Here is a 17,041-nt window from a genome sequence, read left to right as displayed (position 1 = left end):
ACTTTCAAACTCTGACGAAATATCCGGACACGTGTAGTCGTACGTACGTAGTATTTATATGCATGCAGGTATCAGAGCCGTTTGTGTTTCCTACATTAATTCTCACCTGTAGCTACCGGACATTGTTTTCAAACGATACGCGTATAATTAATTGATTTTCTACTGCGGAGTAATATTCTAACTCTTACACGTTCAATTTTTGTTAATTATTTTTCAATCTTCTAGTCTAGTAATGGAACGAGGCCGTTAAAATTACCGATACATTTCGGAAATTAAAAATCTGATCGCGTTTGAGCGACACCAAATAATTATATATCCCGTATAGAGTCAAATTCAAGCCGTATTTCACCAGAGACAAAAATTGACACAGCGATTACGAGAGATTACTTGACGAGTAAATTTTATTTTTGGTCACGTGATTTCTCACGATTTCTAACATTTCATACGACTACCTAAGATTACAAAGAGATTACCGACGATCACAGATGCAGAATTTTACTTTCAACATTACCGATTTCAGTGTGCTTTCGGTGATTACAAAGTGATGTCGAATAATATTGAACCGTTGATCGAGCAGCATTTTCTTATATGGACCCGTGTAGCAAAGAGACACGGTCGATGTTTTTGATTTGGTTGCGACGGTCGCCGGCCCACGTTTTCTCCTCGTTCCCCATCGACCCCGGGTTATGGCAGTCCGCGAATACGCCGCCCGACCGCGACTATCGTATTCCGAGCCAACTAGTGCAAACTGTTGGTAACGAGTATAGAGCAGCCGAGTTCCTACTTTGCAGGCGGCACGTGACACTGACACGCGCAAAGTGGAACATTGCTATTCAAGCTCTTCCATATCAATTTCACAACATAACCTGATATTCGTATGCGTGCGCACAACGAACCAGCGTTAGTGCGTACGCGTATATAATGTCACGTATAAGGTATATTAGGTGTACCGTACACTGTTGTACACGTGTAGTTGCGGGTGATGCAATCGTCCGTACAGGTGGATTCAAATTAACGCGCGAAAGAGTATCACGGACGCAAATTTGTCTTGTATTGCACATTGTATGCAATTTGTAGACTTCTGCGTACTGTGGAGTTTATTATCGTATGATATATATTATACAGACGTAAATCGATCAGGGATTTCCTTAGATATCGGGTAAACGATCCTCGAGTACATACTGCAGCTGGTGGCGGGCAGCGTGAATCGTTACTTTAATCGTCGGATCGGCTTAATGGTTGCTAATTACCCGAGCAGACAGAGCGGCGCGTTCGCAACAGGATATCGCGGCGATGCCGTTTGTTTGCACTTTCATTTGACCGCTAGCTGGTTAGTTAGTTAGTTAGTTAGTTAGTTAGTTGGTTGGTTAGTTAGTTGGTTCGTCTATCCTAGGTTTGAACACGCCCATTGCAGTCTCGATTGCACCGCACTGCAGCAACGGCGTTTAACTTTTAACCCTTTGAGTCGGACGTTACTGTGCTGAGTCAACTTCTATAACAAGACAGTATTTTAGGGTTTTTGGGGATCGCTGATTACGAATCTCGGCGGATCCAATTTGACGGACGAAAATTTCAAATTTCATCGGATACGGTCAAAAAAGTCTGCAAGGATTTTCGGGGCCGCTGATTGGATTTGCCATAGTGAATTTTTAAAATCTGATTTCAGATTCGTAATCAGCGAGCCGAAAAACTTATGATTTTCAGTAAAACTTGTGAATGTGTAGGGGTGTAACTTTCTCGAAAACGAATTATTCCTTCAATTTTCACAATTTTTTTTCAATCGATCTTTTTCCAACGATAACAATTTACATTATGTCGCTGTTGAAAACTTATTAGTATACTGTCAGAAATAGCCAGAAACCTTAAAGAAATATGTTGAAAAGTTCTTTAAATACGTAAAAAAATGATTATAAAATAGGTGGTAAGAATACTTCCGCTGTGACGGAAAGGTTTAAGGCTCGTGTGGATCACGGGTTGCGTTATATGCCTACATATAGCAGGCAGATTCGCTTTCTTTGACGAAACCTTACTCGCGTATTGTAATACTAATACATCGCACTGCGAGCTGTCATCGCGCACGAACTTCTTATCGAAGGGAAGTGGTTGAAATATACGTATTTAGAAGCGCCTTTGCCGACACGCACGTATTATACATTACATATAAAATCCTATCCGTATATCTATATCCACACGTAAACCTGTGTTATCGCATGAATTATATAATACACATATGCAATGCGCGTAACGTACGTACAAAGCTCCACGCATGGCGTACCTCTCCACATGTGCGTTGTGTGTGTTGTGCAGGCTTTACCGGACTATCGATTCGCCCACGCGACTCTACGATCAACTCGGGCAATTGCGGATGTCGGCACCGCGGTAAACTTCAAAAATCAATCGGAAACTAGATTGTAGTTTTGACAGAGCGATGGGAGATCAGAGCGGAGCTTGAAAACAATATAGTAAATATAATTTATCAGTATAATCATGGAATATTAATTGACAATACTTACGCGTATACAAAACTCTGAACCAAACGTGGAAAAATTTCGAAACAGCGTAGAAATTTGATCGTGGAATAAAATTGCGAGAGAAAGGTAAATTTGTTGATTATCGTGAAAAATCTAATCGAATGGTGGGTGAAGAGATAATTTCTCTTTCGACTGATTTGGAGAACGAACGAATGCGGAATATTTTTAATATTATTATTTTTCTCCAGCCTCTTGTTCAAAACGAAAGAAGAACATAATTCAACACTGCTGAACATTCCGAAAACAGCCAAGTTAAAAAGTAAACATATCTATATGTGTTGCATTTCTCACAAGCATTTTCTCCCCATGTCCCGCGATACCCCGTGAATTTTATTTCTTAATTATTTCCCCCATTTTTTCTGAATGTCCCGTGAAGTTTCGCGAAGTCTGTCACGGAGACTACCTCGACCCGCTGCGCAGGCGCAATAAGCCTCGGAGTACGACAGCTACTGCCCATTATCACGGTATGTATCTGATCTATATAGGTATAACTTATTCCAATCGAAACGCAAGCGAAGATCCGCACAAAGCGGAGCCGAAGAATATACATATAGAAGAACATAACAGCCTCGTTTCATGAAATATCGACTCCGTGTCAGTTTCTGAGGAACTACAATAGAAAGGCCTTATACCTACTGCTCGCATCTGCAGGGTCTAAGGCATTATATGGACTTTAAAAGAAAGAATGAAATATATATATCCATGTAAAAAACGAAAAACAGAACTAACTACCAACGGAAGTAAGTTCACTACGATCAACTACAAACGATTCTATGAGGAAAACAGTCGTTAAAATTCATTCATCTTAAACTCGGAGGATGGCGTTTTCTTGAGTGGCTATATTTTTTTTTTTTTTTTTTGGCACTACTACAAACGAAATCGAGTTTACTACAATCAAATACATGTCCCATATCTTTCAAAATCATGAAAAAATTTTGAGATCGGAGCAAGTCGGGTGCCAAGATTCACATAGCTGAAAGTGTTCGCGTTCTTTTTCTTCGATCCAATGAGCCTTCGGCAATGCTTCACGCGTACGTACGGAACTAACTCTCCTCTCTATCACGTATATCATACCTACGATCGACGACGAGAGATTTTATCTCTGATCGCCAGAGGGTTTCATTCGGCTAAATATTCTGTACGGTCAAGCTGGTTCTGTTATCGGACAAGCGTGGTTCTCATCTTGCGATCAGACCTACTTCTCTCTCTCTCTCTCATACGCTATATTTTCTACAAATATACGTGATCCAGTAACTTGCATACACGCGGAATGTTATATTTTCTCAAAAAATACAGACACCGCCGACGCTGACGTTATGACGCAGAAGCGTTACGTACCGTTGCCATTTTACTTCCGATCTCGAAATCTATCGGCGTCAGTGCAGTGATACCGACTAGACGGTCTCACAAAACCGTTCGTTGACAAATTTGACGGGTAATTTATTGGAGGGGAAAAAATATTGCCAGCCTGTCAAATGATCCAGAAATACGTCTTAATAAATGTAAATTTTATTCCTTTTATAAATATATGTTATTTGATATGTACATAAATGTACAAAATTTCCAAGGCGTGCAATTATATTTGATTATCGTTTAATTTCATTACCCGCGGATGTAATTGTGTGTAAAACAATGAACCACCAGTCAGGAACTAACTGTGCGTGTAGTTTGTTTTTTCTTCTTCTTCACATCACCTTATTTACATCGCGTCAATTAGTAACTGTACCGGGTGTGTATAACCTGCATGGCAAGGATCGGATAAATCGGTACACCGACGCCGCGTAGATACCCGCGTTTTAACCAACGGTTCGTATAGTATAATGTATAATCGCTACGACGACGCGATAGTGATCTGAATTATGCACGCTTCGAATACTCCCGTGCGTGTCTGTGTGAATTCGTAATACATGTGTACATACATGTACTTTCACTCTGCAAAACTGGCGTCGTTATTCTCGTGTCAAACATTCTAACATTTGGTATTTTCGATACTTCACAAGGTTCGCGAAGTTTGTCCAACGACAACGAAACGATATTTGTATTTTTTTTTCTTTTTTTTCTTTGTAAAAATCTTTGTTTTGCAACGACAAAACTATTTTACACGCAGTCGATCGTAGTTTCAAAGTGAATAATCGAGTAGCTGTATGTTTTTTTCTGTAAATTTAAATAATCTCCATTGCGCGGTTGACCTGCGGCTTACGGCAACCTTTATATATTTCAGGGAATCCTAAACTGCCGTATAAAATACTACAATGTACAACGAACTTGAATAACTGTGTTACTGCACTTATACCCATGTATACAGATTGCTTATCGCTTGCCTTGAACGTTTTTTAACTGAGTCTACATGGTTATTCCATGCGTTTACTAGTTTACTAATCAAGAACTTTAATATATATATATATATATATATATATATATATATATATATGTGTGTGTGTGTGTAGCTGGTAGGAGAGGAAAAAATAAAAAATAAAAGAATATGGTAGAAAAAAGATCAGGCAATTAACCAGATTCGACTTCCCCAGCAAGTGTCTTCAGCCGCCTGACGGACTGTTTCGTTGTCAGCTGGGATTACACGTATGCACGCATACGTCCGACGCACGATTCCTACAGGAGGATCTACAACGTTTAGTAAATGAGTGGGGGAGAAGGCGAGCGAGATTTGCTTGCGGAAACGAGACTCGGGTGGGCGTTGGGCTGATCGAAGTCGAGGCGCGTTGAGAACCACCGAGTGACAGACAGGCGTGACGCGTAAGCTGGATCACACGCGACGAGTGTTGATTAGCATACAATACACGGTATACAGGCTAATCTGATCGCTCGTTGACGGCTCCCGTACAGCAGAATGGTAGCAAACGCGTTCGCCAAATTTGCCCTCCCCTCCCCTCGTTTCGGCTTTGCGGTTCAAAAATTTTGAACTTTTTTTTTTTTCATCACTTACGGGTTGTCGGATAATCCGGCGGATCTGCGAAGCGTTACTTTGCTCAAAGTTGTTCCTAAACAGTAAGTCGACCGTGACTGTCGTCTCTCGGTTATGTCTCTGAGAACGAGCACTTCCAAATTTCGACGTCACGATTTACGCCGGTAGTTGGAGTCGAATCGTGCAGCAGCAACCGAGCGATTCGGCGGAAGTGCCTTCGTAGCGTCGTCGTTGCGTGACAGCGACGCACGCGCCTTGCCGGACGTCGGCGGGTGGCGTCGGACGACGTCGCGTGTCTCTCCTACTCTACATTCGTATCAGGCGAGCATGAAGGAGCAACGCTGCCGACTTCTCTCAGGCGTCTTATCTCTCTTTTCGCCATTCTCACTCTCTCCCTCCCTCCCTCCCTCTAACCCTCTATCCCTCTCTCCCTCTCCCTCTCTCACTCGCGGGATTCTTTTTTCCCACCAGGCGGGATCTCTGGCTGAGACGCCGATCAGCGGAGCAGAAAATGCTCCGAGTCTCTTCATGCGTTCCTAGTCACGTCGATCCGCCAAAAGAGTACTCAGTTAATTAATTAACTTGATTTTTCACCCACATCGCGACGTGTCGGATCGACTTTTATACCTTCATCGAGAAACCGTAACCCCGAGGGTAACTTTGCCAATTCGCAGAAGAGATGTAAGGTATAATTCTTATTTGCAGGATCGATGATCACTTTGACAGCTGGCTAATGGTAGCAGAATCTTGATACGGGGAGAAAAAGTTTCGAGCAAAGATGAAAGATGAGCGAGTTTCTCGTGTGAAGTATTCTCATCGTTCCACCCTCGACGAAGCGTCTACACCGTCTATGGAATATCTTCGACCATTTCGGAGGCTCGTGCAAATTTGACGGGATCGCTCTTCGGATTAGAGCATTAGAGGAACCATCGCTTAAGCGGTATCAGGCGATAGTCTTCCTTCAGATTGCGCGTATCGTGCCCATGTAACGACTCCGATGCATTTTTGACCCTCGGTCACTCCATGGGATCAGAAACCCGCCGATGACGCCAAGTCGCGTTAGTCGATGAAACCGACGCGGATCGCAGGCGCGTGTGCGCAACGACTTAAGACGATGGTCGTGTCTAGTTGGGATTAGTTCGTACTTTAAGTCTGTCGACGAAAAGGAATACTTAAGAGACGAGGAATTATGGAGCGGATTGATTGACGGAACTAAGAACGTCGTGATTCCTTAATTTTCATCAAAATTCATCGTACCAAATCGAGGTGGTCGTAAAATTTTTATATCATTCCTGCAGCGTCTTTCGTTGGAATTGTGTCGCAAGTTCTTTTACGTCTTGTTTTTCATAGTCGAATTTTACGTTATTTAACGTAAATCGGTTGTATTTTCGATGTTTAACAGAAAGTTTCGACGAAATTTGCCAACGCGTTGAGCAGCCGGTGTATTCAATATTATATACGTGTAGTAAATCATTGCAGTTGGTGGCAACCTAACCTTCCACGAGACTATAAGGTGAAATTGTCATTATAAATAATTACTCGTAATCACGGCGCAGCGAGCTCGGCGACGACAAATCTCACAATCAATTAATCGCTCGACACATCGAGCCGCGATGTTGTAATGTCGAGGTAATTAAACCCGCCTAACCTGTCGAAAGATATAATAATTTATAATAAAGTTCTTATTTTGCAATGTTCTTTTAATAGTGTCATTATAAAACCGTACAAAAATTTATCTACCGATCACGATCGAACTCGGCAAACCGACTTCACTTGTCTTCCGCACTGCTGCTGCACTAGCCTGTAGATCGTTGCTTATTTTCATAAGTCTTTGGCACGTTGCATTTGCGTGAGTTGGCGATTTTACCAATGAGTTTTGTAAATTGACGGTTGAATACGAAAGGGTAAATTGTAAGAAAAATAAAGTTGGCCAACGCGCATATGTTCGCGACGCCGTCCTTAACCCTATTTTATGCTTGATTTGACCCAAAAATATCTCTGATTTTCACGCCCTCGATTCAAACCGCATGTCAAGGCTGAGGACAGTTTCATGCATCTATTTTTGTTTCACTTTATATCGGATTATATATTATACCGTGGGTTGAGCGTGGTAACCTTTCGAGATGAAGAAGAATAAATGATTCGGCGCCGGTTGCTAAAATCAAATTGAATCCTGGATCCGCTGTTCTTGAGATCGTGATAAAACTTTAACGAACGGCTGCCGGCCGCTAACGTGTTAATTCAGTTAATTTGGTTGATGTAGTTAGTTAGTTTACTAAATACAGCCGCCTGGAGCTAGCGTATCGCTTATAATATTTCGTCGAGATTTTTACGTGCACATACCGCGGGGTTTGCTTTAATTCGAGATAAATTAGTCTCCGGATACGGAGCCGCCGCGTTAATTAGAAACTTATTCCTAATTTGTTCGGATGCCTATCACGCTCGCATGTACACAAACTATGCGTGTATAAAGCTTACACCTGCAACAGCCTAGTTAACCTACACGACGACAGTCCGCGAGACTTGTCGACGGGTTAAAGAATTTTGTTAATTTTCACGTTTTATAACGTATATATATTTATAATTGGATTTAGATGGTGAATTTGACGTTTACTCGAAAATTCGCGAATCTTACGGTTGTTTACGTTGCTAATGTAGGTTAAGCGAGTCGAGAGAGCGAAGCGAGTGGTAAATGAGAGGAGGGAGTATCGAATATGTACCAGAAATAGAGTGCAGATCTCGCGGAAAATATTGTAGAAACCTTTTCCATCCAGATATATCATTCCGAATGTTAATATTCTTGTTACACAGAATGTGAATCTTGTGTCGATCGACTCCATGTGTAATATACGTACTGTAACGAAGGTTCGTACCTCTCACCCTGTATATTTAAACAACGGAATATTAGCCCTTTAAAAATAATATAGACGCATGTTTCGAATAGATGAATTACACGGCTGCTGCTAAAACTTACGATACAGAATCGCATATTTTTCGGAATACGGAATATTTTTTATAATACAAAAACGTCAATAGACGCACTTTGCGATTGTTGTACAGAAAATTTTTCACTGCGTATGTAATACAAGTATAATGTAGAGTAATAAAATATACAGTGTTTCTGTGTAACAGGGAATGTTGCGTACCTACTACGTATTTGGCCGAATCTCTTGAGCGATCTGTTGCAGAGATTATTTTTTCGAGAATCGATCCTCTCTCCCATGAGCAAAGAGTGTGACCCAGGAAGCGATCATCATGCTCGCTAATACGATAAATAGATAAACGCGCGGTGATCCGGGGGCTCTGCTGTCCTGGTTCTGCAGCACCGGCAGCAGCAGCATCGTCAGGAGGCAAACAGTTATTGCCCGTTTTGGTTTAGTGATGAAAATTGCGTGAGTCGCGACGGTGCGGACGGAAAACTTGTATGGGAATGGTTTCTGCACAGCCTGTCCATCACTGGTAAAAATGATTGTGAATTTACTGTACATTTACTGTAAAAAAAAGAGTTGTCGATTTACGAAATCAGGTTTTAAATATACAAATTCGGTGTAGCGACGTAAATTACTATGTATTTCTCTGAAATTTACAATGAAAATTTTTGATTTTATTGAAAATTTATAGGAAAAATACAAAAAAGTTATTTGAATTTACTAAATTTATTGTATTTTTAAATTGAATAAACAGTAAATGTATGGTGAATTCCCTGTTTCGTATCCGAATAAGACTTCCAATACAGTGTATAGGAAGTTTCATACACAAATTTTTAACAAGTGTACCGCTCACTGTCGATGACGAATGGCCGGCTGATCTCCAAGCATCTTGCAATGATCGGGGGATTCCGTTTGTTTAAACTGCAGGATCGTTACCGCAACGTGACTTGCGGACGCCTGATTATTGACTGCCTATACTGCAGAGTGATAATGCGAATTTTTCATCATCAGATCGGACAGCGTAAGTTTCAATATTATTTATCATTTCGGGATGTTTATCAATTCTGCGCCATCTCGGCGAAAGAATTTCTACTCTTACCTCGACTTTACTTTCTATCGCGATAATTGATCCAACTAGTAAAGTGAATTCTGCACAATGTATAGGTATAAATAAACAAAGGTTAGCGCGGATTATTGTATCGTTTGTAACGATATTACATGCGAGTCACATAGAATATAAAGTAATTCGTATGTACGCGCCTTAAGCACATACAACGTTTCAAAATAAAGGGCAAACGCTTAACTCTAGGTGTCACGTCGGTCAAGATCACCTATCCGGTGAAATAAGTGTAACTCTCTCTCTCTGCGAGCCGGGGTCGAAGCGAACGGTCGATATAAAGTCTAGTCCTGTCATATTCACATTCTTATAATTTCGTTAACATTTGGGAAAACAAAACAAGCCAAAAAAAAAAAAAAAAGGAATTTGAGACGACGATTCATACAAGAAGTGTAACCCAACGCAATCCCAATCTTTCGGAGCCTGTGAGCCTAAAGAACAAATCCAAATATCTGATCGACGAACGACCACGCAGTATAATCGGTGAAGACCGATTCTATAAAAGGAATATCAAAGAACTTCAACATCCATGATCATCTACGGAGCCGTTAGGCCACCTCTCTTCATCAGAGATATTCCGAGCTAAGTCATCTTTTCATTACTGATTTGTAGGTGGATTGTGCCACAAATCTGTAATAGCCTTCTTAAGTCAGTATTTTATATCTTCGTCTGTTAACTTTATTGTAATCTCACCATAATTTAGAGTCCTTTGTCAGTAGATTCATTCTTTCACTAGAATCATTTTTAAATTTGAACCATAAAGGAAAAGAGAGCCAGTCTTTCGTTAATATGGTACAAAAATTTTACCAGAATAATTATATACAAAACGTCGGTAATCGCATTGAGTAATTTTAACGTGTGAATGAAAGAGTGAATGAGATTTTCTATGATTGCCTGTTCTTTTAAAAGGTTATACCAAAACTCAAATAATCTGTGTTCTACATTGTTTCCTCCTGATTTAATGTATTTTGTTTATTGAATATATGTAGATTTCTAATATAACATAAAATCAAAACGTATCGGTTGAACCTCAAAAAAAAAAAAAAAAAAAAAAAAAAACCGTTACAAAATGGCGCCCGAACATAAAGTTTAGACATAAAGAAAGTAAACATAGGATTAAATTTGAAACTTCGTCGTTGAATGTTTGTATGATTGACCTTAGGTAGTAATTGTAAGAAACATATATTACGCGATAAATAGAAATATAAGAATTTCAAAAGTACATGGCACCAACGATTAAAAGAACACCTGTTAAAACTAGGTCAAGGATCACAAATAAACCAAGGAGGTCAGAACCTGACATATCAAAAGCAGGCAATAGTCAAATACGAAATAATACAGGCGAGATGGAGGGAGAACTGGAGCGTTTGAAGGAGGAAATGGCGAGTTTCGCGGGTTTACGAAATGCGATTGAACAGCTACAGGCACAACAAGCAACTAACGCACAGCTGGCAAACGAAGTCGCATTGTTGAAGCTCCAGAACGAACAACAAAGACAGGCTCTTCAACAGATACAGAATCCAGTTCAACAACCAGTTACCAATAACGATCAAATATCGGTGAGTGAGTTAATAGTAAGTTTGCAACGAAGTCACATTGATGCCAAAGCTCCCGAGTTTACAGATGAAGAAGTTATAAATCCTATTGAATATTTGGAAAATTTGGAAAATTATTTCAGGTTAAAATGTGTGAAGGAAGAGTGTAAATTGTCGATAGTCGAAAGTAAATTATCAGGTAGAGCAAAAATATGGTGGGAAGCGAGTAAAGAAACTATCAACACGTATAATGATTTTAAAGAAGCCTTTAAAAATAAATTTTATTCCATTCCAATCCAAGTTAAAGTCAAAACAAGGTGGAGTTCAAGAAGGTATAATCAACAGGATGGTTCACTTCAAACATATTTTTTTAAACAGCTTAAGGAAGCAAAATACCTATTACCGAAACTAGACCAGTTCGAAATAAACTATACCATTATCCAACAATTACCATATAAAATTCGTGATACTCTAGCAACTGTGAATATGGCGGATACAAAAATAATAGAACAAGCTTTATCGCAATTAGATGTAAATTATGAAGAAAGAAACAATAATAAACACAAATATCAAAATCAAAGTAACAACAATCAAGTGAATAATGTAAACAACATGCAAATTCAACATAAACAACAGCAACAGATAAATAATACAAGTAGGCAACAAAATTATCCAAATGCTGCAAACAACTTTTATCAAAATCCTCAATTTGGTACAAACTTATCACCATGGCAATATCAACCGCAAGTTCAAACATCAACAAGCAACCAAATGAATTTACCAAACGTCAATTATCCACCACCTTATTTCTCAGGAACCAATAATCAGATACAGTCATTACAAACTCAAATGCAAACTAACACCAATAATTTACAAACCAGTCCAAATAGAAATTTAAACTAATAAACAGCTCGATGTGTATAAGTCCGACATCGAGTTGGGATTATGCAAATTTAGTTGAGGACTTAATGCACGAAATTGGTAATGCTGAAGAAAAAATTGAAAGAGTAAAACAAAACTTATCGAAGGGTCCAAATGTAGTAATAAATGTGTTAAATTATCGAATGGTAGCTTTATTTGATTCAGGAAGCCAAGTAACATGTATGTCTGAAAAAGTATATAAATCTCTCAAAGGTAATCATAGTTTAAATGAACTACCAGTTACAAATGTAGTAGTTTTACCAGCAATTGGGAAAAAGCCCACAGCGGTTAAGCGACAAATTTTGGTTGATGTTCATATGGGATCGCAGAAAATCACAACAGCTTTTTTAATTATACCGCATCTGTCTAGTAGTGTGATTTTTGGTAACGATTGGCTTGATATTAATAAAGTAGTTTTAGATTACGGTCAGAAAACAATTAGTATTAAAGGTAAAGTAATAGCTCCACCACTTTTCTCATACGACCGGGAACCTGCGGAAAGGTTGAGCTCATTTGCACAAAACGCGAAAATATATATCAAAATTTTAAGAACTGAAGATTCAGAAAAAGAACATGAAAAAATAGGTAAAGAAATATTTAAAAAGAATTCAAAGAAAGAGAATAATAATGAAGAAAATAAAAATGATGATGAAGATATAAAAACAGTTTTTGAAAATATCACAACTAAAGATCCTGAATGTGATAATGATGATAAAATGTCAGAAACACATGAAAATGTGATGCAAATTGACAATGAATCTGATTGTGTAGAAGAGAATAAAATTGATGAAGAAACAGAAATAAATTTAAAATATATTTTTGTAGAAAATGATGAAATTGATAAAAATATTTTAGTAGATAAGGAAAATATATGTGTAGCAATAAGTGAATTTGATAAAATTGCATCGGTAGATCAAAGAGATAATCCGAGAAATAATGAATTAGAAAATCTAAATTTGATGTGTGTAAAAAATAATATAAAATGTAATGAATCTGTATTTCAAAATGTAAACGAACATGAACAAAATAACGCAGAAACAATAGAATCACAAGACCATAATTTTTACAAAAAGAATTTAGTTTGCCAGAAAACAGTAGAATCGGAAGATCACAATTTTTTGAAAGATAAATTGGATGAAAATATCGAATCAATTTTAATAGAACAAATTCAAGTAACAAGATCTCAAACAAATGATCAAAACTTTTTCGAATCTGTCCGGTCGATCGCGAATAATCTTATGGGTACAAGTGAAGAGCAAAAAGCTGAGCTGGAAAAATTGCTAATTAAATATGAAAAACTATTTTCAGAGAAAGCCGGATGTACAAACATTTATGAACACTCTATCAAATTACTAAAAGACAAGCCAATCGTTAAAAAATCATACCCGGTACCATTTAAACTTAGAGAAGCAGTAGATGCAGAGATAAAGAAAATGCTTCAAGCAGGAATTATAGAAAGATCAAATAGTCAATACTGCAATCCATTGCGAATAGTACAAAAGAGGGAGAATGGAGTGAGGTTATGTTTAGATGCCAGATATATAAATGACATAATTGAGTCTGATAACGAATGTCCACCACCAATAAATGAATTATTAAGAAAATATCATGGTGTAAAATACATGACATCTACTGATCTAACACATGGATATTGGCAAATCCCGCTAGAGAGAAATTCACGTCAATATACAGCTTTTTTACACGGTGGCACTTTATACCACTTTTGCAGAATTCCATTTGGTCTCAAGACGGCAGGAAGTGGATTCATACGTGCCCTAAATATGGCATTAGGTAATGAATTTACCTCCTTTCTGACTTGTTATATAGATGATCTTTTAATAACCTCAACTGATTTTGATTCTCATATGAAACACCTAAGCCTAATATTTGATCGTTTAATGAAACACAATTTTACACTTCGTCTAAATAAGTCACTTTTTTGTAAGAAGTCAATCGCATTTCTCGGATACGTTATAACACCTGAGGGAGTTAGTCCCAACCCAGACAAAATCAAGGTGATTAGAGAATTTCCAGTACCAACAAGTAAATTGATTTTACAACGATTTTTAGGAGCGTGTAACTTTTACCGGCAGTTTAGCATAAAATATTCGAACTATGTCACGCCCTTGAGAGATTTATTAACAGACAATACACCGTTTAGATGGACAGAGAAACATACGAAAGCATTTAAAGAGATAAAGGAAAGTTTTATAAACTGTGTAACCCTTAATCACTATTTACCTGGCGTCATATGTAGAGTACAAACAGACGCAAGCGATCTTGGAATAAGTGCGAATTTGTACCAAATTGATGAGGAAGATAACCATAAAATTATTTCACTTATAAGTAAATGTTTGTCGAAAGCAGAATTAAATTACACAACTACGGAAAAGGAATTACTGGCAATAATGTATGCATTAGATAAATTTAGAATTTGGTTAATTGGAAGTCCATTTGAAATAATAACAGATCATAAAGCATTAACTTTTATAAATACAGCACCGTTTTTAAGTCCACGATTATCACGATGGGTTGTAATCTTACAACAGTACACATTCACAGTCAAGCATTGCAAAGGAAAAGATAATGTGGTGGCAGATTTTTTCAGCCGAAATATCAACGGGAAACAAAGTACAAACGAACGTAACAAGTTACTAATAGCAAAAATAAACCAACTGCTAGTAGATAATGTAGAACTCGAACTAAACAAAATCGCATCTCAAACTATTAAAATGAATCCAACGTTGATAAGAAACCTGAAAAATTTAAAACAATTGCAAATAAAAGATGAGGAATTGAAAAATATCATAAATAAATGCAATACAGATTCATCTGATGGTTGTTACAAAGTACATGAAGACTTGTTGTTTTATAAAAGTAAATTCGATCAAAATTGGCGAGTAGTAATCCCACAAAGTATAGTAGATTTACTCGTAATTTCTGTACATGAAAAAATAGGTCATATGGGTGTATATAAAACATACCAATATATTAACAGATATTATTACTGGCGAAAAATGAGAGAAGGTATCAAAAAACGTATTCAAGCATGTGACACATGTCAAAGAACAAAGGCATTATCCTACAGCATGCAAGGAAAGTACAAGCAGGTAACAGCTGATCACCCGAACGAATTGACTACAATTGACTTCTATGGCCCTCTGCCGAGATCTATTGGGGGAGTCCAATATTTGTTAGTTGCAATAGATGCATTTTCAAAACTAGTTACGTTATACCCCATAAAACGAGCTACTACAACAATAGCATTAAATAAAATAATCAACGAGTACTTTAAAAACGTAGGAAAACCAAAAAGATTGCTATCCGACAATGGAACTCAATTCACAGCTGCTAGATGGAAAGTCGAATTAGAAAAACAAGGAGTAGAAGTTTGCTATTCATCAATTAGACACCCACAATCCAATCCTACTGAACGAGTGATGAGAGAACTGGGGAGATTTTTCCGTACCTTCTGCAATGATAAGCATACTAGATGGGCAAAATATGTCAAAGAAATCGAAAAATTATTAAATTTAACAACACACCATAGCACCGGTTTTATTCCATACGAACTTCATTTTAATAAAACAGCGCATGATGAATTAACAAAAATTGTAAAATTTCCAGACAGAATTGAAAATAGTCACGATATTAAAATATTGTTAGCCAAAGAAAACTTGAAGAAAAATTTTGAATATAGAAGCCGGAATCAAAAATCAATTTCAACTGTAATTTTAAATGAAGGAGATCTAGTTTTACTACGTGTACCATATCCATCCTCCGCTATCGATAAATTAACACACAAATTCTTCCATTTGTTTAAAGGTCCGTACAAAATAAACAAAAAAGTTAATGAAAATGCATATAATTTAATAGATACAAAAAATAAAAACAAAAACTTGGGAACTTTCAATCGTGTGAGTTTACGCAAATATTATCAGCCCACAAATCCAAGTGCTAAATAACAGATAATTTTTTGTAATGAAAATTCACGAAAAACTCGTCATGAATCCTTCAAATGTTCTAATAAGTCCAACATGCATAGATTATAGAATTTTTTAGATGTAAGTCCAGTTAAACAAAATGTTTGCTAAAAGAAAATGTGATTAGATTTTAAAATGATAATTTTAATGATGAATGATGAAGGATGAATGGATTGAATGATTGATAAGTAAGAAGTAATTTAAAGAGAGGTTTTTAGATTTTACTGCAAATATAGGATAACGAGTAATTTTCGATATTTTCGTTCTCACAACAATCTCGAAAATGGGGGGGGTGATGTAACGATATTACATGCGAGTCACATAGAATATAAAGTAATTCGTATGTACGCGCCTTAAGCACATACAACGTTTCAAAATAAAGGGCAAACGCTTAACTCTAGGTGTCACGTCGGTCAAGATCACCTATCCGGTGAAATAAGTGTAACTCTCTCTCTCTGCGAGCCGGGGTCGAAGCGAACGGTCGATATAAAGTCTAGTCCTGTCATATTCACATTCTTATAATTTCGTTAACATTTGGGAAAACAAAACAAGCCAAAAAAAAAAAAAAAAGGAATTTGAGACGACGATTCATACAAGAAGTGTAACCCAACGCAATCCCAATCTTTCGGAGCCTGTGAGCCTAAAGAACAAATCCAAATATCTGATCGACGAACGACCACGCAGTATAATCGGTGAAGACCGATTCTATAAAAGGAATATCAAAGAACTTCAACATCCATGATCATCTACGGAGCCGTTAGGCCACCTCTCTTCATCAGAGATATTCCGAGCTAAGTCATCTTTTCATTACTGATTTGTAGGTGGATTGTGCCACAAATCTGTAATAGCCTTCTTAAGTCAGTATTTTATATCTTCGTCTGTTAACTTTATTGTAATCTCACCATAATTTAGAGTCCTTTGTCAGTAGATTCATTCTTTCACTAGAATCATTTTTAAATTTGAACCATAAAGGAAAAGAGAGCCAGTCTTTCGTTAATATGGTACAAAAATTTTACCAGAATAATTATATACAAAACGTCGGTAATCGCATTGAGTAATTTTAACGTGTGAATGAAAGAGTGAATGAGATTTTCTATGATT

General features: G+C 37.5%; 2 protein-coding genes across 2 annotated transcripts in view; both read left to right on the top strand.

Moving 5' to 3' along the window:
• The window catches only part of LOC124215806 (uncharacterized), a 262,163-nt gene that overhangs the window by 11,689 nt on the left and 233,433 nt on the right, over positions 1-17,041 (top strand). The window lies entirely within an intron of this gene.
• Positions 10,565-16,514, top strand: LOC138190902 (uncharacterized). Its single transcript, XM_069135593.1, has 2 exons — positions 10,565-11,060; positions 11,180-16,514. The coding sequence occupies exons 1-2, from the start codon at positions 10,725-10,727 to the stop codon at positions 11,204-11,206; spliced, it is 363 nt and encodes a 120-aa protein (XP_068991694.1). The 5' UTR covers positions 10,565-10,724; the 3' UTR covers positions 11,207-16,514.

Source organism: Neodiprion pinetum, chromosome 4 (genome assembly GCF_021155775.2).
Source record: "Neodiprion pinetum isolate iyNeoPine1 chromosome 4, iyNeoPine1.2, whole genome shotgun sequence".
In the NCBI taxonomy this organism is placed as follows: Eukaryota; Metazoa; Arthropoda; class Insecta; order Hymenoptera; family Diprionidae; genus Neodiprion; species Neodiprion pinetum.
This window is presented reverse-complemented; position numbering and strand designations above follow the sequence as displayed.